We start from the raw sequence: 27,172 nt of genomic DNA, 5'->3' as shown, positions 1-27,172 counted from the left end.
TCTCCCAAAATGAATATGCGGATATCAAAAGGAATACCGTGATCAACAATTTTCTGACTACGATCATGTACTGCTATCCTTGGGGCACTACTTTCATCCAAGCACTAAGGATCGTTCTTAAGCTTTGCTCTGTACAATTTGGAAGGGGTCCAAATTCCAGTACATTCTGTTGACAATTTTAAACTGAATTAACCTAGTGTGACTATTGCGTGACATGTGCTTTGACTTGCTTAGTACGTTGACCCCTTCTTGTTCTGTGAATGACTGTAGTTCCAATGTCTTTTTCCCATACAGTTTTCAGGGCACTGGTGGTGCTGTATTTCTGCAGTAACATTGAGTAGTAGAACGATGCTTTGTGACCCTTACCATAACTTTCAATAATAAAAGAAGGGGTCTCTACATTTTGAGGGACCAGGGAACTTTTCGACAACGTTTTCAGCTCAATTCAAACTATGAATTTGTACATAATGCCAGTGTTGTTGTTTATTCAACTTAAATTCAGCCTGTAAGTCGTTAAAAGATTTAAGATCCTGGTCTCTTTTTCCACACATTTATTCCAATAGAAGGAAGATTTGCCAAAGCGTATGCAAGGATTAAACCATATGCTAGAGTTTCATTTAAAAAGGGATCAAAATTAAGGATCTTAGCTGCCTTTTTCCAGACATCATGTACTCAAGTACTGTAAAATGTTGAGGTATTTGTACTTTCTTCTGTACTTACAATTTTCAATACTGCTACTTCTACCCCTCTACATCTCAGAGGAAAATATTGTACTTTTACTCCTCTACAATTATGTGAGCTTGTAGATCGGCTATTTTCAACATATTTTTTAATACATTTTGAACTTGTGAAATGGGACATTCTGCACAATGAGTACTTTACTGTTGGTACTTTAAGTACATTTTGATGCCAATACTTTTGTACTTTTACTCAAGTACATTTTGAATACGGTACTTCTACTTGTAACAGAGTATTTCTACATTGCAGTATTGATACCAAGTACTTCTGGTAGTGATACAAGAGCAGATTTGGTGTCCCTACACCACCCTGGTCCGCCCTGTTCTGAAGTTTATTGTTTGAGCATTCTCCTGGCTCGTTTCCCATTCCAGAGAAAAAGGCTACACAACTGGTTGTACTTGTGGAAATACTTCATAGTAATTGCTGCAGGCAGGGATTGCAAAATGTAATTGAATTTGGGAACTACATTCATTTTAGCACATTAGCTTTAGTTTTGCCCACAAGGAAAGACGAAGAGGTGCCCATCTTTCTATGTAGAGTTAACATTTCTCAACTATATTAGTTGACTATATACTATATTAACCTTTAAGATATCTGACAGGTTAGATGGAAATACAACTTAGTTGTTTTTAAAGTGCAGTTGCTTATTTGGGCTTGCTTCCTAATGTTGTTTAAACCAGTCCCCCCATTTGTCCGTGGACCCCCATCAGAAAGATATTTTGTGCCAGGGACCCCCATACAGATTTGTGTTGTTATTAAAATGTTTCAAAGAATATTCAAAATAATTTCACATTTCTTTCAAGATGTGTTAGGAAAATAGCTAATGTATTGGGTTAGGGTTGCTAAACTGATTTAGATACTATATTTACTCATTTAGCTGGGGACCCCCTGTGTGTGTGTGATTATGCGGCCTAGTCGTTTATTTTGGGCTTGTTTTCATAGACTTGTCTGCAGTGATGGAAGAATAATAATAAAAATCTACAAAGTAACTAGTAACTAAAGCTGTCAAATAATTGTAGTGGAGTAAAAAAAACAACTATATTTGCCTCTGAGATGTCGTGGAGTAGAATAAAAAAATATTGAAAATTGGAAATACTCTAGTAGTAAAGTAAAAAATACCTAAACATTTTACTTAAGTACTACTACTACTTGACTATGGACTTTATGGTATTAAAAATGCACTTAGTTACTTTCCACCACTGCCTGTCTGCTTGTTTCTGCCACAGAATCTGGCAACGCTGGCTGGGGGTTTGTTGTACTGGCCCTTTAAGGACAGGATGAAAGAGAGCAGCTCAACAAGCGCACTGATGCCGCGCGTTAGAATGCATTAATAAGTAGACTGATGATGATAAATGCTTTAATCCTGTTTAAATTAATATACTTATTCCAAGCAGAACAAAGGTCCGACTCCCTGACCTGTCCAGCACGCCAGGCGTGTTTCTTTGCGCGTAATTGATTCGGTAAGTAAGTCCTACATTCTTTCCATATTAGGGAAACGGGGAGTCCCAATTATTATCATCTGCAATCTGCATCCAAGGGATGGATTTATTACAAACCATAATAAACTGTATTGCACAGTTTTCTGACTTTATGGTTTGCAGCCAAATGCAGATGAAAAAGATCTGAACGTGTAAAGTTCGCATTGTGGTGTCTAGTGGCCATCTTTGTACTGACTGAGTCCCTTTGATTCCACTCCAGGCTTAATTGTGCAATATTCGCTTATAATAAGGGTTTTATTTTTATTGTATTGAGTTAATTTATCATAGTGATGCGTTATGTATGCATAGAATTAACACGATCAGCCATTTGACGCGTTGGTGTCGCATATTTCCAGTTAACGTTACATTGTATCTAATCCCAGTGTCTCTCTCTCAGCCATCTGTCAAATGGACTGTTGTTGTTGTTATTGTAATTATGTTGCCATTATTGTCTCAGTTAAATATGTTATTGGTTTCTTCTAAAGTAATGGCATTAAAAACAGAGGTTGCACAGCTGCTCAGATACAGTTCAGAATCAGATTAAATCAGATTTTCTTGTCGACTAAATAATTATTGGAAGGGTGGCATGCCAGAATATAGGCTAATAAATCATTAATTTGTCTGAATGGACCTTATTCACCCTGGTAGATTAATGGGTGGCCTGGACAAAATCATGACAATTTTATTGTTTAAAAGTCCTTCATTTGTAGTTAAAATGATGTTAAGCTGCTGTTCACTGGGAGGCTGTGAGACTGTCTGGGTCTCTGTTTAAGATGCAGAGCCCCATTAAATCAATTACTACCCTGAGGCAGACATCTGAGTTGCAAAAACCTCTTAAATTTGGCACCATTTCTGCACACTCAACTCAACCTCTATATATCCTCCACACAGACCTCTGTGGTCAGGAGAGAAATGTCAAGACCTGGGAAGTTGTTGCCGGCTTTGAACTTCCTACCTTTGTTATCTCAGGACATCCTATACCCCCCCCAACCCCCCCCCCCCCCTCTTCCCCCCAGGACTTGACTCAGTCAAACTGACTAAGTATAAACCTCAAAGCTATGGAGGACAAACGCAAGAAGAGGAGCCCCAAAGTCTCCCTCCCTCAGCCACCCCCGCCCCCGGTCAACCCGCGCAAGATCTCCGTCGTACCTGCCAGCAAGAGTGCCACCTTCTCCCTGGGTCTGCCGCAGCCCCCCTCCCCCAAGAACAGAGGGAAGTTCAAGAGGTCCATCGGGGCGCCGGGCCAGTCCAAAGAGGTGCTGGGCACGGTCGCAGCTCCACCAAAGACCACCAGGTCTGTAATAATATCCCTGATACACAACAATACTCACAATATCTCAATGTCTCAGTGCTTGCACAATTAATAGCCAATGTGCAGAATGGTGCTAGTTTGACAACGGAGAACTATGTCCACGTTTTGATGTGTAGCACAATATTTGTATTTTTAGGCTTATTTTGTATGTATTAATGACAGTAGTCCAAAAAATGGTATGTCATGTCTAAACACAACTCGTACCACCATATTCACTTACACCCTGTATATCTACATGGTTGACCGGAGTCCCCCAGGGACTTGGCCTCTCCTTTTTCCCTCTACACCAAATCCTTAAGCTGAAAATAGCCGATCTACATGTTTCGAGCTTGTTGATCTGCTATTCTCAGCGAATGTTTTCCCCCCAGAATAGGAACACTAGGGTTTTAAGTGGATGAGATTTTTTATTATATCATAATAACCATTGCTACCTTAAACATGTCCATGCACATATGCAATATTAAAAGCAATACGACACAATATGTGAGCACTGAGAGAGAATGCATTCTAGCAAATTAATGTTGCGTGACATGTGAAATGGGTGGATGTGGAGTTGGAATGTAGTCAGATGCTGTCATCATGAGCCTCCACACACAGACAGTTGTGTGTTTCTTCTCACCCGTGTGACAGTGCTTGTTGGTCGTGCTTTGGAAGTAGAACCGGCACACCATGCTAAGTAGGCTAATTCAGGTTTACAACGTGATGTTTCTATGCACCGTGGCTCCTCCGTAGGCCTGTCACAATTATCACATAATTGCCTAATTGCAATTATTTGAGATAATCGCAATTATTTCGCATAATCGTCAAAATTGTTTCCAGGATGAAAAAAGTTCATACAATTTCGAACATTTTCCAAAAATAGCAGAAATAGCAGATCTACAAGGTATTGTAAGCTTGTAGATCAGCTATTTCCGCCATTAAAAAAAAAAAGTATATATAATATAAAAATTTGTCAGTAATTTATTGGTATATTTAAGTTATTTGTCATGTCTGCCCTGTGCAGATTATGAACATTGAGAAGCCTAAAAACCAAACTGATATTACATTTGTATGCTTATGTTCCAATGCTCAATGCCAAAAACAAAATTAAATCGTTAATCGCAATAATTTGTGTGACAATTAATCGTCAACTTAAATTTATAATCGTGACAGCCCTAATGCAAGTAGTTCCAGTTCCAACCCTTAAACCCAGCACCCGCTGTCGGCGTGCGTGTCAGCTAAACTCTCCACTCTAATGGTTGGTTGCCAGGCCCCACAAGGAGAAGCAGAGGGCCCCGCAGCCCGCCGGCCCCAGTAAGGTGGCCCAGTCGTCCCCCCTGCAGCACTCCTTCCTGACGGACGTGTCGGACGTGAGAGAGATGGAGGGAGGCCTCCTCAACCTCCTCAACGACTTCCACTCCGGCAAGCTGCAGGCCTTCGGTAAGACCAGTGGTTCTCAACCTGTGGGTTAGGATCCCCCACATGATTTTGTGGGGGGGGGTCCCCAGATGACCGTGAAGTGACAGTTTGAGGACTTAATAAAAGACCATTACTGCATCAAAAGTATTCAACAAACTATACTATACAAACTGGTCAAACATTGGTCAAATTGTCAAATAAATCAGACATGCAAAAGTGTCACTTTTCAGCTACAGTCACCTTTTTGAACCCAAATAGGGCAATTGTGTGACACCTGACCCAAAAGAAAACAACATGTTGTCACCTTTTTCACCTCGGGGCTGTTTGCATGCCTGCATAATATAAGAAAGAGGCTAATGTTTTGAAAATTGCATCTTTATTCTTCATTAGATCTGCTATTTTCCCAATATTTATCAAAGAATCAAACTAAATGTAATGCCTCAACATTACAAGTGCTTGTCAGGGTGGGGAGTCCCCAGTTCAAATATGATTATTTTTGGGGGGTCCCCAGTTCAAATATGATTATTTTTGGGGGGTCCCCAGTTCAAATATGATTATTTTTGGGGCGTCCCCAGTTCAAATATGATTATTTTTGGGGGGTCCCCAGTTCAAATATGATTATTTTTGGGAGGTCCCCAGTTCAAATATGATTATTTTTGGGGGGTCCCCAGTTCAAATATGATTATTTTTGGGGCGTCCCCAGTTCAAATATGATTATGTTTGGGGGGTCCCCAGTTCAAATATGATTATTTTTGGTGGGTCCCCAGTTCAAATATGATTATTTTGGTGGGTCACGGCCTGCACAGGTTGAGGACCAGTGGGTAAGACGACCTTGGCAGGCCGGGGACCACACCGGGAATATTCAAATTGAAAATGAAGCCACCTGAACGGTACAGTGACCCCGGCCACAGCAGCACACAATGCGATCAAGTGGTGCTATTTATGTCACAATGGAAAGATCTTTGACTTTGTTATTAGACCCTCAGTCTCTCTCTCTCTCTCTCTCTCTCTCTCTCTCTCTCTCTACCCAAAGAGGTGACACTTCATAGTTCCTGCTAGCGGAATGTGTATATATACTGTAAAATCCAAGGGTGCCATTTTAACTCTAGTAAAATAGGACATTAAATGAACACTCCAGAGTTCATTGTAGCTCATTGGGATGGACTTATGATTTTTTTCTACTGTACCACTAGTCCTAGGAGATCATAACATCATAAAAAAGGTAAAAAAAACATCGGGTGAAATTCTCCTTTAACTCAGAGAGTGTACAAATGGAACCATTGTACACTCTCGCAGTTACAGACGGTACCCATAATGGTCCATTTGGTTCCTAGCTATCAATCATTTAAGCTGAAGGGTCCCCCCCCCCTGGAGGCCCCCCCTCCCCTAAGGACCCCCCGGGGGTCCCCAGAAGACTCCACGTCAAGAACCGCTGGCATAGGCTGATAAAGCTCTGGCTTGTTTCCCTGTAGGCAAGGTGTGCAGCTTTGAGCAGCTGGAGCACGTGCGTGAGATGCAGGAGAAGCTGGCGCGGCTGCACTTCAGCCTGGACAGCCACGTGGAGGAGCTCTCTGAGGACCAGAAGAAGTGTGCCTCGGACCACAACCTGGAGCACCTGCTCTGCAACGTACGTGATTATCGCAATCAGGCTTGTTTTTGTCACCCGGCGTCCGGGTAGCTCAGTCGGTAGAGCACTCGCCTTTTGACCACAAATAAGGTCATGGGGTTCTATGCCGGGCGCCACCAACTCAGCGTATGGGTAGCACGGCTTGGGTGCGGCAAGTCGTGCGGTAAGTACTGGGAGCTGATGTTGCGGTGTTGCGCTCCACCTCAGCAATCCATCTCCCAGGGGTCTAGCGCATTGTGAAATGGGGATAGACTGCCGCGCTCTTGGCTGATACTGACAATAATGACAATGATAATAATAAACTTTATTTGTATAGCACCTTTCATGACACGAAATGCACCTCAAAGTGCTTTACAGAGCTAGAATAAAGCACAAGTGCTTTACAGAAAAGGTACAAATAATTTAGTAAAGCAAAAAAAGAAAAGAAAAAGCATAAAACAACATTTAAAAAAATAGCAAAAAAAGGCTGTGAATCAGGCAAAACAGTGAGGACATGAATAACAACAGAGATTTAAAAATCAAGTAAAAGCAAGAGAGAAGAAATAGGTCTTGAGCTGTGCTTTAAAGCTATCTACAGAGGCTGCCTGTCTTAGGTGTAATGGGAGTTTATTCCAATTCGTCTGCCCGTGTCGCAGAATGCTGCTTCACTGTGTTTTTTATATGCCATCGTAGGCACTTCCAGGAGGTCAGCACTAGAGGACCTGAGGGCCTGAGGGGGCAATAAGCCTCTCTGACCTAGTACTCCGACCTACTTATTTGTCACATCACGAATAAGATGGAGGTACAGTGAGAGGACAGGGAAAGAGAGAAAAACGGGTTAAGCCATTTAAGACCATTAAGTTTTCTGAAAAACGTATGTTTCTATATCAGTGGTGCTCAAACCTTTTCATGTCAAGGACCCCCAAAATTATGTATTTGGCCGCGGACCACCATATCAAAATATTTTGTTCCAGTTAGATTTGAGTAAAAAAATTACGGTTTAAAAGAATATATACATTATATTCAAAGATTTGCACAAATTCTCAAGATTTTTTTGTAGTGCATATCTAAAATGTTTTTAACAGCCAAAGTATAAAATAATGCTTTTTGTTCAAATCTAAAATGACACAGGTGCTTTCCCGGTTTTAATGGGTTAAATAAAACAAATAAAGATACATACAGATGCCGTATGTGATAGCAGGTATATACATGAGGTTTAGAAACATTGGCATCATATGCAGGTGTGTACATGTTCTTTCCAATTCATATACAGCGCTTTTCTCTGTACTCAAAGTCACTTCACAAAAACAGAAGAAAATAAACAATTTCGTTATGAGAAAAACTAGTTAACATTAAAATTAATGCAGAAGGGGGGGGGGGGGTTTGAATTAGGTAGGGAATGTGAGTCTGAAGAGGTGGGTTTTGAACAGGGCAAGAGTGGGGGCAGCTTTGATGTGAACTGTGAGTGAGTTCCAGAGGGAGGGGGCTGCAACTGAGAAAGCTCTGTCACCCCAGGTTCATTTCATTGTCGTGACATAGGAGGTTGGCATCACCAGACCTGAGGGAACGGGAGGGGGCGAAACAGAGGCACCAGATTGAAAGTGGTTAACCAGTGCTAGAGGTTGAGGTGGAGTGTGAAAACTCACCTTTTCACTGTTTTCAGACTCTACCTCACCCCCCAACGCTCCTTGTTTCTTTGTACTTTCTAGTTTATGCAGATGACGTTGTTTAGACGGATGCTAGGATTGATGGTTACCTTGTATCCTAGTTACTGCGTAGCACTTAATTGTTTTTCTTTGCATTCTATTTTTACTCCGATCTTGCTCTTTGTAAATCACTCTGGATAATTGTATAATTTTAACTGTCTAAATGCTAAATACTAATACTTAATCAGAATCCATAGTGTGTTGTAAGAGTTTGAAAGGGCTGCTGTCTGGCTGTTCATGTTGTGTAGTTATCCACTGCTGGGGTTGAGCTACAGTATGTGTAAGGGTTGTGTGAAAACTCTTCAGCTCATTACAGATGGTGGTGCCAAGAACATTAACCACTTGAGCCCTATTTATACCCCCTCGTCATACGACAATTATGTTTGACAAGTGAAAATAGCCGATGGACTAGACAATTATTGACATTTTTCACCTATAATGACATGCCCAAAATGGGGACACCAGGTTTAATGTGCGTCACACGAAGGTGCCGCTTGCCCGCAATAGCGGATCTTCCAGCTAACAAGGCGTAATGACATTCGTTGGCTGTAGACACCCGTGTGGAACCAGAAAGGCTGTTACATTACACCTGCTTGTGTGGATGAAACGATAACCTGTGCGTTTTCACTAAAACAGATTTGTTGTACATCACTGAGTGAGGAGATTTGGGTTGTAGTATTGATCTGACGATATTACATAACAGAACCAAACTACTGGGCTGTTATGTGATACCTTTTGTAGATTATTTCTACTTGTAACCGTCACATCAAGTACAGTACAGTTTCTACCCGTTTCTATTCATGTCATTGTCCTAATCGTGTCTCTTATTTATATCCCACAGCTGGAGGAACTCAGCACTTCAATGTATCCTTTCCTAATTTTAGCATTCCATGCACTGATGTTAGATTCTAAAGGATACATTTATATTTATATTTTGTTGCACGACTGTGCGGTGCTACTGTATGTTGTATTATTATTATTATTATTATTATAATCATATATTTCTTTTTACATATGATGCATTGTCCATCAAAATCAAACTATGCTGCATGACAACATTAATGTCTGGGGATGGGCAATGTATCAATATTGTAACGGGACTAGATATCTTGGATTTCAGATAAGTGGTGTCTTTTCCTAGTTTGAAAGGTTTTTACAGTTAAGTGATGTACTTTTCTGACTGTTAACTGTTCTTTGTCTTTACCGACTTAGTTATTATATAGGCATTACTGAGGATTATTTATCAAAATTTCATTTCGTAAATATTTTGTGAAAGCCTATCACAATATCAATATCGAGATATTTGGTTAAAAAAAACAAAAACAAATTGCGATATTTGATTTTGTCCATATTTCCCTGCTCTATTTTCCACTGAGGAACGTCTCTCTTTTCAGTTCATAGTTCAGACTCCTGACTGGTGTGAATCCTTAACTTGACTCTTTGCAGACAAAAGCTGCACTTGGCGGAGAACCAGGATCTGCCCAAGACATCTGGTCCATGACAAGTGAGGTGTGGAGAATGGCAACCTCACAGCATCCAATCAGGCTCCGTTACCATGACATGGATCCAGCTGCCTTCGCAACACAAGGGAATGGTTCACAGGAGGAGAGGGGGGGGGGGGGTGCATGTCTCATTCTTTTTAGCAAGTCATACTGTGTAATGTTTTGGATTAAACAAGTTAATCTTTCACTGTTATATTTTTCACAATAACATTTCCACATGCAGTACATGTGTTTTTTGACACAATTGTTGTCGCAAGTGTCTCACACTCCAATGACGCAGGCACTGGAAATGTATTCATTTATTTAATACATTATGTTTTTGACAACGTCGTCGTTGCTTTCCAAAACATCCTCGGTGCTAGAAGGACCCCCGCACCATTCGTTTTCGAGCGGTATACCTCCGTGTTTTTGTTTGGGAACTGAATTGAATGGCAGTTCTACCAGACCATAGATAGACAGATGGCTGTAATGACAAACGGAGCTATCAGTGGTGTCGCCAAAAAAGACTAATGAACTGAATGTTACACAGTATGACTTTAATTAAAATAATAAATTCCTCTGACACGGCACAAGAAAACGTAATCGCCAACCTCTACCATACTATTCTGTGCGAAGGATATATTTCGATTAAGAGGTTCCCCACTAAACCCAGAAGATTAATATTCTTCTGTGTCTGCTGGTTGTGTTTCAACTCCAAAAAGCACATTTGACGAGGATAAACAGATGTTCAAATGTTGGTTTTTCTACTGCGACTGGTCCTATACCATGCCTATATCTCTTGCATCATTTGAGGAAGATGCTTGACTCCATCAGGAAATGTTACTGTAGGTGAATTGAGCCATACAGAAGTAGCTAAATGTAGTGCTAAAGAAGCCTCCACTGTGGGTAAGCTCAGGACCCGTGAGGGACATCTCGGCGCTCTTCAAAACGCACTCCCTCATTTTTCTATCTTTGTTAAAACATTTGGTACTGGACGATAGAAGGATGACTACACGAGTAGTAAATAACAGTGTATTTGATGGCTTTGAACATTAAAGCAGCACTAGGCCGATGTAGTTTGGGGTATCAGTGGCCACTTTGGACCCGCATAACATGGCAGCCAACGTCTTTGACTTCACTACCCAGGAGTCTCTGCAATCATGTCCGGCGAGGACGCGCTGTGATTGGCCAGTCTTCTCTTTGACCGGCAGTTCTGCCTCAGGTGCCTTGGCAAATGCCAGGATGAAACTCATTGTCTCCCCTATACATAGTACTACAGTCAAGCCCCTAGCAGGGACCCGCCCTGAGTCTATACATTTATGGAAGGATGATTGTTATTGCTTAAACATGTAACTTTATAATTTTGTGGGACATAATATGCTATATACTTGTTAAAACGTGACATAGTGCTGCTTTAATGCAAGAATGTACATACCTGTTGATACAGTTTGTTTACACATGGCTGTTCAGCTGCTGTATTTGTCAACATGGCTGTTTTGATACTGGAACACGGGAAGGTTTTGTTGATGTGTCCATGATAAATTTGGTTTATATCTCACTTATACTATTAGCATATAAGTGGGAAGTAGCTCCTCGTAAGCACAAGCCCACCCTGCTACTGCAGAGCTGTAGCATCCACTGTCACATTTAGGTGACGGGGACTTCTTATGCGACAGCGTAACATTCTGATGCATCTGTTTTATGCCATTATACACTGTGCAGTACCATATTCACAGTATGATGCAGCTTGCAGCAGGAATTATGGGGCTCTATTATGGACGTTTTCTCTAAGGCAGCTAGACTATTGTATTTGGGGGGTTGGGGTAGTGGGGCTTTACTTATGCTTAATTAAATTACCAAACTGCTAAGTAATGCACTTATTGTATAAGGCCTCGAGGGCAATTAACCACTTTCAACCTGGTGTCCGCCATATTTTGGGCACATCATTATAGGAAATGCTAAAAAAAATCTTTGAAGGTAGCAAAAACAGGCCATCTACAAGCTCCCAAGCTTGTAGATCGGCGAATTTCATGTGACACTGTGCACCAAAGTCTAAAACAGGGCTTTAGTGGTTTAACTGTTTTTTTTTGTTTTTTTTGCTTTTTAGCCCTTTTTCTCCCCAATTTAGTTGTCATGCCAATGCTGTTGTATCCTACTGCCAGTGAGGAGCCTCCACCGGGAGGACGTGGAGCCTTCCTCCTATTCCTCCCACCTAAAACTCTCTGCTGACAGGCGGCGCCTCAGCCCATAGGATTATATGTGCAGAGTGACAAATATCACCCTCCCCACCTGGCTTCCCTACCCCGTATAGATGCTCGTCAAAGCCGCTGGATTCGAACCCCCAGACTCTGTGGTGGTGGGCAGCTACTGTTACTGTACCACTGTGCCGCCTAAAGCGCCCGCGCTTTATGTTTTGAGCTGAACTTTCCAAGCATGTGTGAATATTGCCACTACGGTAACTTTCTTTGGCTCATTATGAACTAACAATTGTATGAAGGGTTCGATTTGTAAAAAATGTGCACAAAATAGGGATGCCACGGTTCATGTTCAACATACATTTTAAATTAAATGGTTAAATTGTGATATCGCCAGTGGTGTTTTTTTTTAAGTATTGATACCATCATGTAGAAATACCGTACTCTGTTACAAGTAAAAGTACAGTATTAAAAATGTAATTCAGTCTGACCAGAAAGCAGGGATAAAACATTATCCCCACTGGCGATAAACATGAATGGCCAGAGGCGGGTGGGGGGGTATCAAAAGCAGAGGCACGGATCCCCCCACCCAGCAAATCAAACCCTGATTATTATAATGTCTGTCATCTGCTTTATTATCAGCCTACCTCATCTTTCCTGGACCAGTAGCCACTGTATAGTGACACATTGCTGACACTGGTTAGTTTAATGTGTAAAAAGATCCAGATTTGTTCATAATAACATCTCCTGCCTTGCTTTAAACCCATTCAATCCAGGAAAGCATTTGTGTCATTTTAGATATTAGCTATAACCTTTTCTATTGTATACTTTGGCAATCACAAAATAGCAGATATATAAGCTCATAGCGCTACGAGCTTGTAGATATACTATTTTTGAAAAATCTTGAACATTTGTGCAAATCTTTGAATATATATATTTTTTTTTAAAGCGAACATTTGTAACTCAAATATTTGCTTCTGGACGTCCCTGGAACACAATATTTTACAAATGTTCTTTTAAAAAATAATATATATATTCAAAGATTTGCTATTTTTTTCACGATTTATCAAAAATTGCAGATCAACAACCTCATTGCTGCGTTATGAGCTTGTTGTTGATCTGCAATTTTTGAATAGCCAAAGAAATCTAAAATGACACAGACGCTTTCCCGGTCTTAAAGGGTTAAGTTACACTTAAAGAGAGAGATAATTCACCTCAACATAATTGATGTGTCCATAAACATCATTCTCAGCTTTGGACTCCATGTCATTAAATTAAACTGCGCTGAGACATCCCCTCATGTTGGGTTAATTATCTTTTGTGTGTATTGACTGTACATATATAAATAAAATAAACATTTTGAACCTTAAAATAGTACTACTAGTAGTGTGTGCATCATTTCGTGTGTGTGTGTGTGTGTGTGTGTGTGTGTGTGTGTGTGTGTGTGTGTGTGTGTGTGTGTGTGTGTGTGTGTGTGTGTGTGTGTGTGTGTGTGTGTGTGTGTGTGTGTGTGTGTGTGTGTGTGTGTGTGTGTGTGTGTGTGTGGGGGTGTGTGTGTGTGTGTGTGTGTGTGTGTGTGGTAATTTCTATGTATATTACATATTTAAAAAGTGCATGTATAAAAAATACCAATGCTATGTAATTAGGAGTATCAAAGAAATTCATGAAATAGCTGGGGTCAGAATCCTTTACCCTGTAACCATTATCATTTCAATGAGACAATTGGGGTCCAGTTTAAAGAAATAAAACACTTTATATATATATATCAATTTGTCTTCCCTCTTGTTCACCAACAAGTTCATTATAATTTAACAACAGAATAGCAGAAAAGCTACTTGAAGACTGGCACTATATACTGAAACAGAATCACAGCTCTGGGGTCCAATGTTTTCTGTATCAACCATTAGTGCAAGGGTTCCCAAACTTTTCAGGTTGTGACCCCTCAAAATAATCATATTTGAACTGGGGACCCCCCAAAATAATCATATTTGAACTGGGGACCCCCCACCCTGACAAGCACTTGGAATTGTAAGAGTTGAGGCATTACATTTAGTTCGACTCGGTTCCACAGATAAATATTGTGAAAATAGACGACAATGTTCACCTCTTTCTTACGTAATATTTGACAATTTGGCCAATTTGGTATTAAAAAGGTATTAAAAGTCATTACATTTATACTTCAGAAATGTGCAGATACCCTGTATATACTTATACTGTATGTTGGTTTGTTTACTGTTGAGTGAGAAAACAATGTTGCACATTAAGCTAATTATCTGGGGACCCCCAAAAATTATTTGGGGATCCCCCTGGGGGTCCCGACCCCCAGTTTGGGAACCACTGCATTAGTGTAAAGCTACATTATTTTCCTGTTATATCCACCAAGCATTATTACTCCAACATTGATTTAGGCATCGGTGTACATAGATATCTCCTTAACAAAAATATAAACATTGTTTTTGATCCCTTGTCAGTACAATTTGGTCATGCAGAAAAAGGACAGTGCCAATTAGTGCATAGCAGTGGCAGCCATTTTGTGGTGCCACAGATTGAAAGCCTGTTAAGTTTTCCCATAGAGATTTCCTGAAAATATTTATATTAATTATTTTAAGCCTGGAACCAAGACATTCAGGCCCCTGGTGAATCAATTCATGACCATAAAACATTAGTCTGTGTCAAAAAATACTTGAAAACCCCAAAACAAAGGCTATTTATTAAATATAGTATATCATATAATTAAAAATTCAAATATATTTTGACACATAAAATGTTTTATGGTCATGATTCACCAGGAGCCTGGATGGCTTGGTTCCAGGCTCAAAATAAATATAAATGGGCTTTAAATCTGTGACACCACAAAATAGCCACCACTGTTATGCCCTATTAAGCACATCATTGACATATTTCAGACAATAGAACTTCAAAACCATAACATTATTGACACAATAGATAATTTATATACTCTAGTATCATACAGCATACGATAACAGATCAGGGTAATACTGTGCAATTAAAATTATACATTTGAGCTGTACAAAAGTAATATCCTCACTGAGCCAAATTCACAAATCTTCAAAACAACTGTGTACGCCACATCTCAGAAATATATTTGAATTAAACAGCAAAAATATATACATCTTTCAGGCCCTGCAATTCCGATCCTTTTTTGTGCACTTCAATGTTACATTCTGCAATGGTGTCTGATTTGTCTACAGTACGTACAGTACGTTTTGATTCTTACACAAAAAAACAACAGCAACGACAATCATAGGCGATACATCCATTGTAAAACACCTGACGCCTCTCACGGTAACCTTTTCAAAGTGCAAAGAGAGCAGGTGGTTGAGTATTGTGTGAGTCAAATGTCTTCCTGTGCTCCAAGTACCAGAGGAGAGTTTAAGAGTTTGTGTTCTTTATAAGATTAGATGATATGTCTGCTTTATTTAGAAAGAGACCGCGAGCGAGAGACAGGAAAGGCAGGAGATAGAGGGGATGACATGCAGAAAACGGGGGGATATCCCTATGTTTCCAGGGTTCCTATTTGGGAACATAAAAAAGGGTCCCATGTTCCCACAGGGTCAAAGCATGCCCCACATCGCTGTGATTTTACATCATTTTGTCAACAAGGCAGGCACGCTGACAGCGAGGCCTTGGTGCTTGTGAGGAGCGCCTGAACGACCTGCCAACGAGTCAACAAGTGCATTGTCCAAGTTGGCAAGCCGCGGTGGATGGAATAGGTCAGCGGTTCTCTAACTTTTTAATTTCAAAGACCCTCATAACTCTTGATAGTTACAGACCTTTAAGGGTCCATTTGGAACCTGCTCAAGGAACCCCGAGGGTCCCTGGACCACACTTTCAGAACCACTGGAATAAGTCATCACCTTTTGCACGAAATTGCACATACTGTTGTACTTGACAATGATAGAGTGCGCATTAGGCTAGCTAACGTAACAGACTGGCAGCAACAAAACACGATGTTTAATGTGTGTTCAAGGAGAATTCCGGACTAGCCATTTTCTTACCTTTATCTGATGTTATTAATATTATATCCTAGAACGAGTGGTACAGTAGAACATTTTCATAACTCCATCCCGAGTCCACCGCAGCTAAAAGCGTAAAAGATGGTCCTTGCGCTAAATCGCAATTACATTTCGAGCGGTACAAATACGGGATTTAGCGCAAGGATCATCCGCTCATGTTTTTAGCTACCGTACCACTCGTTCTAGGATATAATAACATCAGATAAAAGGTAAGAAAAAGGCTAGTCCGGAATTCTCCTTTAACAGAATATTGAACTGGGAGCATAGGACCCTAGTGGAAACATAGGTAGGTTAGGTACGCTCCGGCAGCAGAGAGCTTCAGGTTGGATTCAAACCAAGGACTATAGCCTTATTTATGTGGTACGCACGCTTGCCAGGTGAGCCACCGAGGGGTGCCGCGGAGCTAATGTTCTTTTCTCTTTAACGATACAAAAGTGCAGGCACTGTTAGAAATACAGAAATGTCTCCCGTCTTCAAGTAAGGTCAGCGCTAGCGTTCCTCTCTGCCTGGTGTTTAGCACTCCCGGCTCTCAGGACGTCGTTGAGAGCCTTCTGGACGTTGACGGGCTGGAGGGCGGCGCACTCCACCAAGCCGGGCCCCATCTGGGCGTGGAGGGCTTGGCACAGGTTGGCCGTGGCCCCCCGCACGCTGCCGCCCCGGCCGTGCACGGTGCCACTGTGGCCCGAGGTGCCCAGGAGATGCCACAGCAGGGGCAGCACTTTCTGTGCCACCATCTGGGGCTTGCGAGGGTGGAGCTCTGTCACCAGGTCTGGACAGGAAAGAGAGAGAGAGAGGAGGGCGGTCACAACATATGGCAACAGTTCGGTCAGACGCTGAGGTCATTAAAGCCTCAATCCATAACTTTTGTTAGAGAATAAAACCAAATCTTGACCACTCCGTACGATAGAGCATGTTGATACAATATAACTAACACAACCGCGGTGGTTGTAGTTGGTCTACCTGCTCGTCTACCGAGACATTTATATCCTGTGGTCAGGTAGGACCACTGCTGGTTGACTTTTGATAGATTGATTGAATACTTTATTAGCAGTTTGCCAAAAAAAAGCACAGGAAAGTACAGTTCAATACAAGGCCTGCTAAGAGGATTTTAAACCCAAGAAAGCCTATGGCTTGTTTCCATTGGGGTCCTTTGTACTCAATAAATAATTCAATAAATAATTCATAGAGACATTTAATGACTGACAAATATACACAACTATGCAAAACATCATATGAACAGTTTGAAAACAAAAACCAAAATATGCACAGTAAACAGTTCAAGGGGGGGGGGCTAGGCTTTGACTTTTACCAGGGGGCCAGTTTCGAATTGCAGGCACTTGTAAGTGCTCTTTTAGAGCGGTTTTGAAGGAGAGTAGGGATTCACACTCCTTTACGTGGCATAGCAGGAGAACGAATGTGCTCTCTGTTATCCTATAACAGGACACAGGCAATCATTGAGAGACGCTCCCACAGGAGAGCGTGATTGTCTCACACCTGTGCACACACACAGAAGGTGTGGAGTATCTATCTATATAAGATCACGATGGTATCATTTCTGTAAGACACTCATGATAAAAGGTGCAGAGGGACCGAAGGGGCAGCGCTTGAATAAATGCTGCTGAGCAAGAGCGCCAGATTTTTCTTCATGAATTTTTCTTCATGAATGGTCAATAGTTCAACAGAAACAGAAATGTCGACGCTCACGCAGTGAGGACTAGTCGGTTTTATTGTGATTATTTCTACAGCTGGAATTACCTGCCACCTTCTGCACTAGATCCACCTTTGCTTTGCCACTGAGGAACTGGGACTTGGTGCAGAACGGCTGGAGCAGGAGGATGTTATCTGGAGTGGAAACACAATGAAAAGACAAATATAGACTCAGTCACCACCACCATCATCATGAAGCTCTACTTTCCACCTGATAAGTGAATCGTTTGCTGTCGGGGTGGAAACCTTGTATGTCCAAAACCATTATTATTTAAAATGTAATTTATATTAACCCATTAAGACTGGGAAAGCATCTGTGTCATTTTAGATTTTAACCACTTTAAGCATTATTTGTATACTTTATTCAAAAATAGCAGATATACAAGCACATAGCGTGTCACTTCGTGCCACGCTATGAGCTTGTAGATCTTCTATTTTAGAAAAATCATGAAAATGTATGCAGACCTTTGAATATAAACTGCCCACAAAAAGTTCTGAAACTTAACTTTGGGCGATTATTTCTCCCCTTTAATAATACCAATTGGTATTGTATTTGATATCATTTTTATCGTTGATTAGTCACCTCTACAACGAGGTACAGATTGCAAGGATTGTGCAATCGTGGAATGAGCAACACAGCTAAACGTGTAGGTAGCGCCCCCAATAAATGTGCCAAAATCCCCCAATATGCTTCTGTTGATAATCGCTCTTGTTTTGAGTGATCTGCCAGTCACTCAGGTGACTGGCACAGGCATGTGACTGGCAACTTTGTTTGGTTATGCTCCAAGCAGCAGCACTGCCCCCATGGAAAGATGGCACATTTGTCATGCAAACATTGCAATAGGGCAAGTGGAAGCATGTTCCGTTATGCAGAGTGGCACCATTATTTGGTGTCAGCCCTGGTACCACTTCCAAACGTAAGGATTGTGCAATCGTGGAATGAGCAACACAGCCAAACGTGTGGGTGGCGCTTCCAAAAACTTGCCAAGGGTTGTTGTCTTTCTTTGACTTCACCAGTCTCACAGAACTTGGTCTTAAGTTTGGAAGTGGTACCAGGGCTGACACCAAATAATGGTGCCACTCTGCAAAACGGAACATGCTTCCACTTGCCCTATTGCAAAGTTTGCACGACAAATGTGCCATCTTTCCATGGGGGCAGTGCTGCTGCTTGGAGCATAAACAAACAAAGTTGCATGACCCATGCTTAGGTGCCAGTCACACGCCTGTGACTGGCACCTGAGTGACTGGCAGATCACTCAAAACAAGAGCGATTATCAACAGAAGCATATTGGGGGATTTTGGCACATTTATTGGGGGCGCTACCTACACGTTTAGCTGTGTTGCTCATTCCATTATTGCACAATCCTTACAAGCTGTACCTCGGTGTAAAGGTGACTAATCAACAATAAAAATCATATAAAATAAAATACCAATTGGTATTATTAAAGGGGAGAAATAATCGCCCAAAGTTAAGTTTCCGAACTTTTTGTGGGCAGTTTTATATATTTTTTAAAGCGAACATTTTCAACTCAAATCTTTGCTTCTGGGGGTCCCTTGAACTGAATATTTTCAGTTGGGGGTCCACGGCCAAATACATAATTTATCCTTGACATGAAAAGGTTTGAGAACTAGTGACATAGAAACATGTTTTTTCAGAAAACTGTTAGGATTTAGAAGACATTTTTTGAATCGGCCTCAGGTCTTAATAGGTTAAAATAGTGAAAATAGACGATCTACAAGCTCACAACGTGTTGCATGGCGCCGCGTTCTGAGCTTGTAGATCTGCTATTTTCACTGCTTTTCTGCGACACTGAAGTGGGGCATAAATTTACGGGGGGAAAAAAAAAATCACAAAAAGTTGTAACATCGAGATACGAGGTTTCTGCCCGACAACAACGGTATGTGAGATGCATACCAAGATGGAGGAGAAGTGCATCGAGGGCTCCGTTAGCAGCAGCGCAGATGGCGTTGCTTTTGGAGTTGAGGTGATTGTCCACAATCGCCGGGACCAGAATGTTGACCACCGGGGACAGGTTGTCTTTCATCAGGACGATGATCTTCTGGAGAGACTTGAGGGCGTGCAGGTTGACCTTACTGTTGGACTCCAACAGTCTGGCTTTGAAGGCATCAAACACCTTGACGGAGCAGAGAGAGAGAGAGAGAGCACATAAACACAGGTAAGGAAGTGCAGTCTCCTTGTGGTAATTAACCCTGGCAAATCTATTATTCTTTTTAAATTCTTCTAAAAATAGCGAAAATAGATGATCTACAAGCTCACAACATGTCACATCACGACGCGTTGTGAGCTTGTAGATCGGTTATTTTCACTAATCGGGAGTTGCAATATACAAAAGCTTTTAAAAAGGAATTTCAAATTCTCATTTATCGTGGTGATATTGAAACGTAATTTGTTAGAATAGTCACTTGTACATTTTGTTTTGTACTGTAATCATTTAAAATGAACTGGATTATAAATATAACTCTCCTGGGGGTCTCCAGAGTCCTTTGAAAACCGCTGCTATATCCAATTGGCAAAGATTTATAAGTCAAGGTCACTTTTATTGTCCCACTGGGGGAAATTTGGCTTGAGCCTCCCCCCTGTGGCAACCATCAAAGAACAAATGTCCCAATATAAAAAAACGAAAAAAACAAAACAAACACACAATAATGTCTTTACATAAAAACACATAAGGTTGCCAAATAAAATCAAACAAAAGCAGATTAATAAAAAAACTAAAGGTCCAACAGTGTCCATCCTGGCTTCATTCTTTTGCCTATTATAGTGCCACACTATTTAGATGTATTGACACAGGGACAAATAGATTTTAAAAATCTGATTACCTTCTAGCTGGGAAACCTGAACTTCCAGCCAGAGGGCATTAGCTGGTACTCCGCATATAGAACATGGGCTGGTTCAGTAGTTATTCTATTGGCTTGCCATAAGGTAGCCTGTTCTTAAGTAGTAGGAGGTGAAAAGTTGTTTATCAAGTTACTAACCGGGAATATACTGTTGATGACCATGTTGGGGTTGTGCTGGCAGTCAGCCACTAGCTGGTCGATGCCTTTAATGCGCTCCCGGAAGTCCTTTGAGCCCAGCAGACCTGAGATCTGCTTGATGTACTCTGTCTTGTCGGTGATGTTGTGATGCAGAGATCTGCAGCTGTACTGCCGACTGGACTCCCTGCAAAAAAACAGGTCAAATGTTGTAAAGCAGTGGTTCCCAAACGTTTTAGCTTGAGACCCAAAAGAGAAATGTGAAAATAGCCGATCTACAAGCAAAAGAATATATATATATATTTAAAAAAAAAAAGGTTTTTAATGAGGGGGCCACAAACATTTCAATACATTCTGTGTCTTGAGTTGGCCCTCATAGTCCAGCAGACAGCAGCCATGTTTTACGTCTTTTTAGGCTGGAGGAGTTTTTCTTGAGCCATGGAGGACAAGCTTATAAGCCAGTAAGCCACAGAACACATAAAAAATAAATGATGTCAGATTCTCACGTCTTAGAAAAGATCACGCTGACTCACACTGAGGAAGGGCTGCAGGCCGAAACGTCCTTTGTGTCTGATCTGCAGCTGCCATAGCCCCCACCCTATGGAATGCGCTCCCCCCCCATGTTAAAAGGGCCCCCACCATTGAGACTTTTAAATCTCGGCTTAAGACACACCTTGGCATTTTAACCCCGCTTGAGAGTTTTCTGTGGTCTATGTCTTATTTGTTTTCTGTGTTTTTTGATGGTGTTTTCTGTGTTTTTAGCATATTTTAGATTGTTTTTTGCATGATTTTCTGTACAGCACTTTGTAAACCCTTAACCCTGGTTGTGAAATGTGCTATACAAATAAAGTGGATTGGATTGGATTGGATTGGCCTTATGACTGACTAAATAAACAAGAAATCCTAAAAGGATCAAAGTGAGCGCTGGTGATCTTTTCTAAGATACTATGCCTACCAGAACCGTGCACACGAGAACTGTGAACTATTCGCCTCTCTCTTTTTCAAGATTCTCACGTGTCCTCTTCACAACAGACCTTTCTATTCTGTGAATAAATCAAGAATTAAGTGGCTCTCTGTTTGTACTTTACATTAGTGGTTCTCAAAGTGGGGTCCAGGGACCCTCAGGGTTCCTTGAGGGCGTTCTAAATGGGCCCTTACAGGTGGGGGGTCCTTGAAATTAAAAAGTTTGAGAACCACTGTTTACATCCAAACAGACGGCGAGTCAGCAACATTCTTCTGGGTGTTACTGGTATTACTGGTGTATGTTTCTGGTGTTACTGGTGCTCTAGTTCAGTGGTTCTCAACCTGTGGGTCGGGACCCCCAGGGGAGGTCCATGATTTGGGGGGGGGGGGTCCCCAGATGACAGTAAAGTGACAATTTAATGACTTTTAATACATCAAGAAAAAAATTGATGAAATGAAAAAATACCATCACTGCATCAAAAGTAATCAACAAACTATACGATAAAAACTGGTCAAACATTGGCCAAATTGTCAAAATAATATAAGAAATAGGCAAACATTTTGAAAATAGCCGATCTACAAGTCACGCTCACAAGCGTGAGATCTGCTATTTACACAATATTTGTCTGTGGAACCGAGTCAAACTAAATGTAATCCCATAAGTCCTACAATTCTTAGTGCTTGTCAGGGTGGGGGATCCCCAGTTCAAATATGATTGTTTTGGGGGGTCGCGGCCTGAAAAGGTTGAGAAGCACTGCTCTAGTTGATGTCTGTGTTATTTGGTGCTCTGGTGGATGTTTTTACCCACCTGTTGACTGGTTCTCTGGTGAGAGACGAGGCCCTGACTGTACCACTGCCTGGGAGAGAGCGCCTCCCACTGGCTGGGGCATCCTGGGGCATTTCACCAAGACCCTGAAACACACAAGTTTCTATGTAAAGAGGTGTGCAGGTGCATCCATACCACTTCTTCATGTACCACTACTTTATGTTTGGATACTCACTCATACCGACTGGTATACCAGAGCACTCATACCGACTATGAGAGTATTTTACATAATAATGGTATTGTTTGTTTTAACAGTTTTAAAAAAGCAACAATTGCGAACTATAATATAAATGGTAAATGGTGCATTTATATAGAGCTTTTATCCAAAGCGCTTACATAGATTGTGCATTACATTCACCCATTCACACACACACATTCATACACCAATGGCGGAGGAAACCATGCAAGGCACCAACCTGCTCAACGGGAGCAATTAGGGGTTCAGCGTCTTGCTCAAGGACACTTCGACACCAACTCTGGGGGAGCCCGGGATCGAACTGGGAACCTTGCGGTCCCACCGGCCACTCTACCCCTGAGCCACTGCCGCCGCTTACAATAAGTAAGCCACTTACAATTATAGTATAACAAGCAGGATTTCCCTTCTTGAAATAGGACAATAATGGCCAATCAGTGTCTGTGTCTGTAGAGACCCTGGCCGGTGGATTTTGTACAACAAACTAGTAAATTACAATGCAACCATCCCTTCAGGTTATGGGATCTGAACAGCCAACGTGTCCCTCCAGGTTATGGGAAGCATGTCGCTTGGACATATGGACCTTCCCCAAGGTTATGGGGATGGATATAACGGATATGACAACATCATTGTGTTCATGGACGAACATACCTTTGTCCTGAGAGTGAGAACAATGTCTCGGACAGTCGGCAGGTCTTTAGCGGGGACGTATTTCTCCAGGATCTTATCAAAGTCACGGTGTGACGAGAGGAACAAGAGCATCCGCCGACCAAAGTACCTTAGGACAGAACCACAATGAAATAATAATCATAAATAAATTAAACACTCGATTAAATGTCTAAATCGTTTTTTGGTTGTTTTCTTGTAATGCTTGAAAAAACAACTGAAGAACAGCTGCACATGCACACATTAAGCATTTACATGGCCAACTACATTTAAAGATTGGGGAAAATGAATAAAAATAAAGCTGTCTTAATCGGGTTTTGTGTATTATGATTAAGACGTTAACCTGATTTTGGTAATCAGATAACAGTGTTTACATGACAATTTTAATAACCAGATTATTGCTTTAATCCAGGTGAGATCAGTGTACTAGTATTCTAATATAAATAATAGTATGATTATCAAATCAGATTACTGTCCAAAATTGGGAATAATAATCAGACTACATACTACAGCGCATGTCAGTAGTTTTAAAGCAACACAAACCAGATTAGTGACTACATCGTACCTGGCTTCCTGTGAGGAGTCTTGTGCCAGCCTGGTCACAGCGGGCACAATTCTGTCAGTGAGATCTTTCCCTCCAGAGAGAAGACGGGCAGCGCCAACCTTCTCAACCAGAGTGGCCAGATGTTGAGCTGTGCATTTCCTAACCCCCGCATTCAGATTGCTACACACACACACACACACACAAACACACACACACACACACACACTTTACAATTTAGGCATTTAGCAGACGCTCTTAATCCAGAGCGATTTACATTAAGCAAAGAAAACACGAGGTAATACAAATGCATCAAATGCATAGAAATAGTAATCTAGGATCATAGGTAAACCAAGAACCTATCATCAGTCTAAACAGTATAATATTATAAAAATCAATAATCCGTACATTGAAACTATACACACTATAGGATGCCAGGTCTACAAATGACCTGGTATCTGTCTACATCTGTAACATGCTATCTAAATAACATTTTAGCCTTTGCATAAGCCTGCAAGGTCGTCCAGGCTAGGGCAAGTGCTACAGCAAGTGCTACAGTTGATTAATAAGTGGCTAAGTATGCATTAACCATTTACCGTAAAATGCGTAGTGATGGAAAAAAATACATTAATATTGATCTGGAAACTTGGGTGGTGAAGGGATAAAGTTCCTGTCTAGGGGTTTAAATCATCTGCTGTGCATTTTGTGTGTGTGTGTGTGTGTGTGTGTGTGTGTGTGTGTGTGTGTGTGTGTGTGTATATGCATGCGAGTCCTGACCTGAGTCCTCCTGTCATCAGGGCGTTGATCCCACGGATGGGGGTGCAGTGCTGGACCATGCAGTCCAAGGCTGCGTCCGTGTGCTGCCTGATGAAGGCGTTGGTTTCCCCGGCCTTCTGCAGCAGAGCCTTGGCCGTCCCCTCCAGCTCCTGGTCCATGGCCTTCTGCAGGTGCGTGTACAGGTCGCCCAGTGTGCACACCGCCACCCTGGACACCCCCGATCGCAGGTTCTTGATCTGGACAAAACACAGGAAGCAGCAAGTGTTTTTTTTAATGTTGTATTTAACCTAGTCTCACGTGGCCAGACAGCTGCCTCCCACAATTTTCAAATGCTTCCTGTCATACAGTCTGGAGCACGGAAGCTCTGTTGACGATTAAGGTAGAAAGCGGAGTGCTGCGCTATGAGCTTGTAGATCAGCTATTTCTGAAAAATCTTGAACATTTGTGCAAATATTTGAATATATATATATATTTTTAAAGGGAACATTTATAACTCAAATCTTTGCTTCTGGGGGGGTCCCTGGAACAAAATATTTTTTGATGGGGGGGGGGGGGGGGGTCGGCAGCCAAATACATATCATTTTGGGGGTCCTTGACATGAAAAAGTTTGAGCACCACTGATACAGCAACATACGTTTTTCAGAAAAACTGTTGGGATTTAGAAGACATTTGTAGAATCCCTTGTAGCGAAGAAGCTCGTACGAGAGAAGCTGCTATTTTTGAATATCCAAAGAAATCTAAGAATGACACAGATTATTTCCCGGTCTAAATTGGTTAAAGGGGGATGAAACCCAAGGCTGACTTTGCAGTTTGTTTTCCAGTTCAGGTTAAAAACAGGCTGAATAAGACGGATACAGTAAGACTGGGTGTGTTATATTTAGGTGTGTCAATGTACACGGTCAATACTATTGACTACTTCTGCTTGCCTTGCACATTAGCACATCCACGGCTCTCTGGACACAGTACACATACATCTAACACACCCATTAATAATTGCATTAGATGTAGCTCTGTTGCTTTACTAGCATACCATGTTTAATCTGCTGTAGTTTTTAACTTGAACTCGAAAACAAAAGATTAATTGAAAATTGTGTTTCTCGATTAACAGATGCATACTGTATTCACACGATCAAATTTGTACACTGAATAAGCAGTAAGCATTTCAAACACTACTGTAGCTATTTACAACTTCACTAGAATGTGAATGCTTTGTCTTTGTTGCATATTATCAAATGAAAAGGCTATGTTCTTGACTGCTGGGTAAACAAATTAACCAATTCCATCTGTCTGTCCATCCATCCATCTATCACTCACTAGATCAATAAACAGAAAGCCATATCAATCAGCTAATTGATGAAACAAAGTTCGCCCATTAAAACCGGAAAGCATATCTGTGTCATTTTAGATTTTTTGCCTTGGCTATAAAAAAATAGCAGATATACATCGTGCCGTGCTGCGAGCTTGAACATCTGCTATTTTTGATATTTTTTTTTATATCTGAAAATGTGAGAACAGATGATTTAGAAGGCCTTTGTAGAATCAGCCTCAGGTCTTAACACATTGGGTGCCAGAGGTTTATTAAAATATTATACGTTGAGTGCCTGCATTTCTTCCATCCACTTGCGTTATACGTTTCGTGCTGTGAGAAGCCTAGAAGCGGAAGTGCATGTAAACAAAGCGTGCGTGCGAGACGGCGGAGGGTCCCGACTAACGCCTGGAACAATAATATTTCCAACGCGACCCTCCATTGCAGCGTGATCGCCGATCGAAAACGGCTCGTTTCCACCACATTAAAAAGAAATGGAGATATTAAGCTTTTAGTCAAGGAGATAACATTGAAAACGCCGACCGGAAGGATTTTTGACATGGAGCCAGATCCAGCCTCTTCTTCTCAGAAACTCCTTGGGTGATGTCAAAGTTTCGTTTTAGCGCCCCACGTGGCCCACATGTATAAAAATAGAATTGGGTCAAAAACGGTCCGGACCGTTTTCGGCACTTCTCGTTTGGACCCTCAAAAACGGTCCGGACCGTTTTTGGCATTCAATGTGTTAATGGATTAAGAAAATACACAGATGTTGAATATGTGTCTACTCTGTGTACCTCTTGAATGAGTATCAGACACACATCGTGGAGCCTACCTCTTGAATGAGTATCAGACACACATCGTGGAGCTTGTTGAGGACAGTGTGTGAATGGTTCTGTGCCAGGCTGCGCAGGATGGTCAGACCTCGAATCTTATCTTCCCTGCATTTACAACAACAACAATAACAACAACAGAGACTCAGACATGTTCATTAATTTGCCATTTTAAAAGGGGTAGTTCAGCCAAAAAAATCTACGTATTTTCTATCAATTACACACCTGCAGTACATTGCATTACATTTAATGACCGGCGGACTGACCGATGACCCGGTCATCAAATTATTGGCTTAGGAATGCGACAAAAACTAAAAATCTCCATGAATTCAAAGCTTCATGTAGTGTATTATTGATAGAAAATAAGTAATTTTTTGGGTGAACTACTCCTTTTAAAGCTGCAATCCGTAAATTATAT

General features: G+C 41.4%; 2 protein-coding genes across 3 annotated transcripts in view; one reads left to right on the top strand and one right to left on the bottom strand.

Moving 5' to 3' along the window:
- Nucleotides 1-2,024: 2,024 nt before the first annotated feature.
- Nucleotides 2,025-9,825, top strand: ccdc28b (coiled-coil domain containing 28B). Of its 2 annotated transcripts, none has more exons than XM_080413213.1 (6): nt 2,025-2,198; nt 3,233-3,510; nt 4,778-4,947; nt 6,399-6,553; nt 9,080-9,102; nt 9,685-9,825. In XM_080413213.1, the coding sequence occupies exons 2-6, from the start codon at nt 3,275-3,277 to the stop codon at nt 9,737-9,739; spliced, it is 639 nt and encodes a 212-aa protein (XP_080269339.1). In that variant the 5' UTR covers nt 2,025-2,198; nt 3,233-3,274; the 3' UTR covers nt 9,740-9,825. The 2 variants fall into 2 exon arrangements, with proteins under 2 accessions (XP_080269339.1, XP_080269338.1); XM_080413212.1 differs by having other exon boundaries at nt 3,186-3,510.
- A 3,817-nt stretch (nt 9,826-13,642) lies between these two features.
- togaram1 (TOG array regulator of axonemal microtubules 1) overlaps nt 13,643-27,172 on the bottom strand; it is a 32,690-nt gene continuing 19,160 nt past the window's right edge. Inside the window, exons 14-22 of the mRNA XM_080413271.1 lie at nt 26,757-26,862; nt 24,619-24,854; nt 23,866-24,024; nt 23,286-23,412; nt 22,424-22,527; nt 20,656-20,839; nt 19,574-19,793; nt 17,707-17,793; nt 13,643-16,720 (exon numbers count right to left, since the gene is read on the bottom strand). Coding sequence (XP_080269397.1) covers nt 16,425-16,720; nt 17,707-17,793; nt 19,574-19,793; nt 20,656-20,839; nt 22,424-22,527; nt 23,286-23,412; nt 23,866-24,024; nt 24,619-24,854; nt 26,757-26,862 — 1,519 coding nt within the window. The 3' untranslated portion in view covers nt 13,643-16,424. The remainder of the gene's footprint in view (nt 16,721-17,706; nt 17,794-19,573; nt 19,794-20,655; nt 20,840-22,423; nt 22,528-23,285; nt 23,413-23,865; nt 24,025-24,618; nt 24,855-26,756; nt 26,863-27,172) is intronic.

Source organism: Gymnoscopelus braueri (genome assembly GCF_963280865.1).
Source record: "Gymnoscopelus braueri genome assembly, chromosome: 19".
In the NCBI taxonomy this organism is placed as follows: Eukaryota; Metazoa; Chordata; class Actinopteri; order Myctophiformes; family Myctophidae; genus Gymnoscopelus; species Gymnoscopelus braueri.
This window is presented reverse-complemented; position numbering and strand designations above follow the sequence as displayed.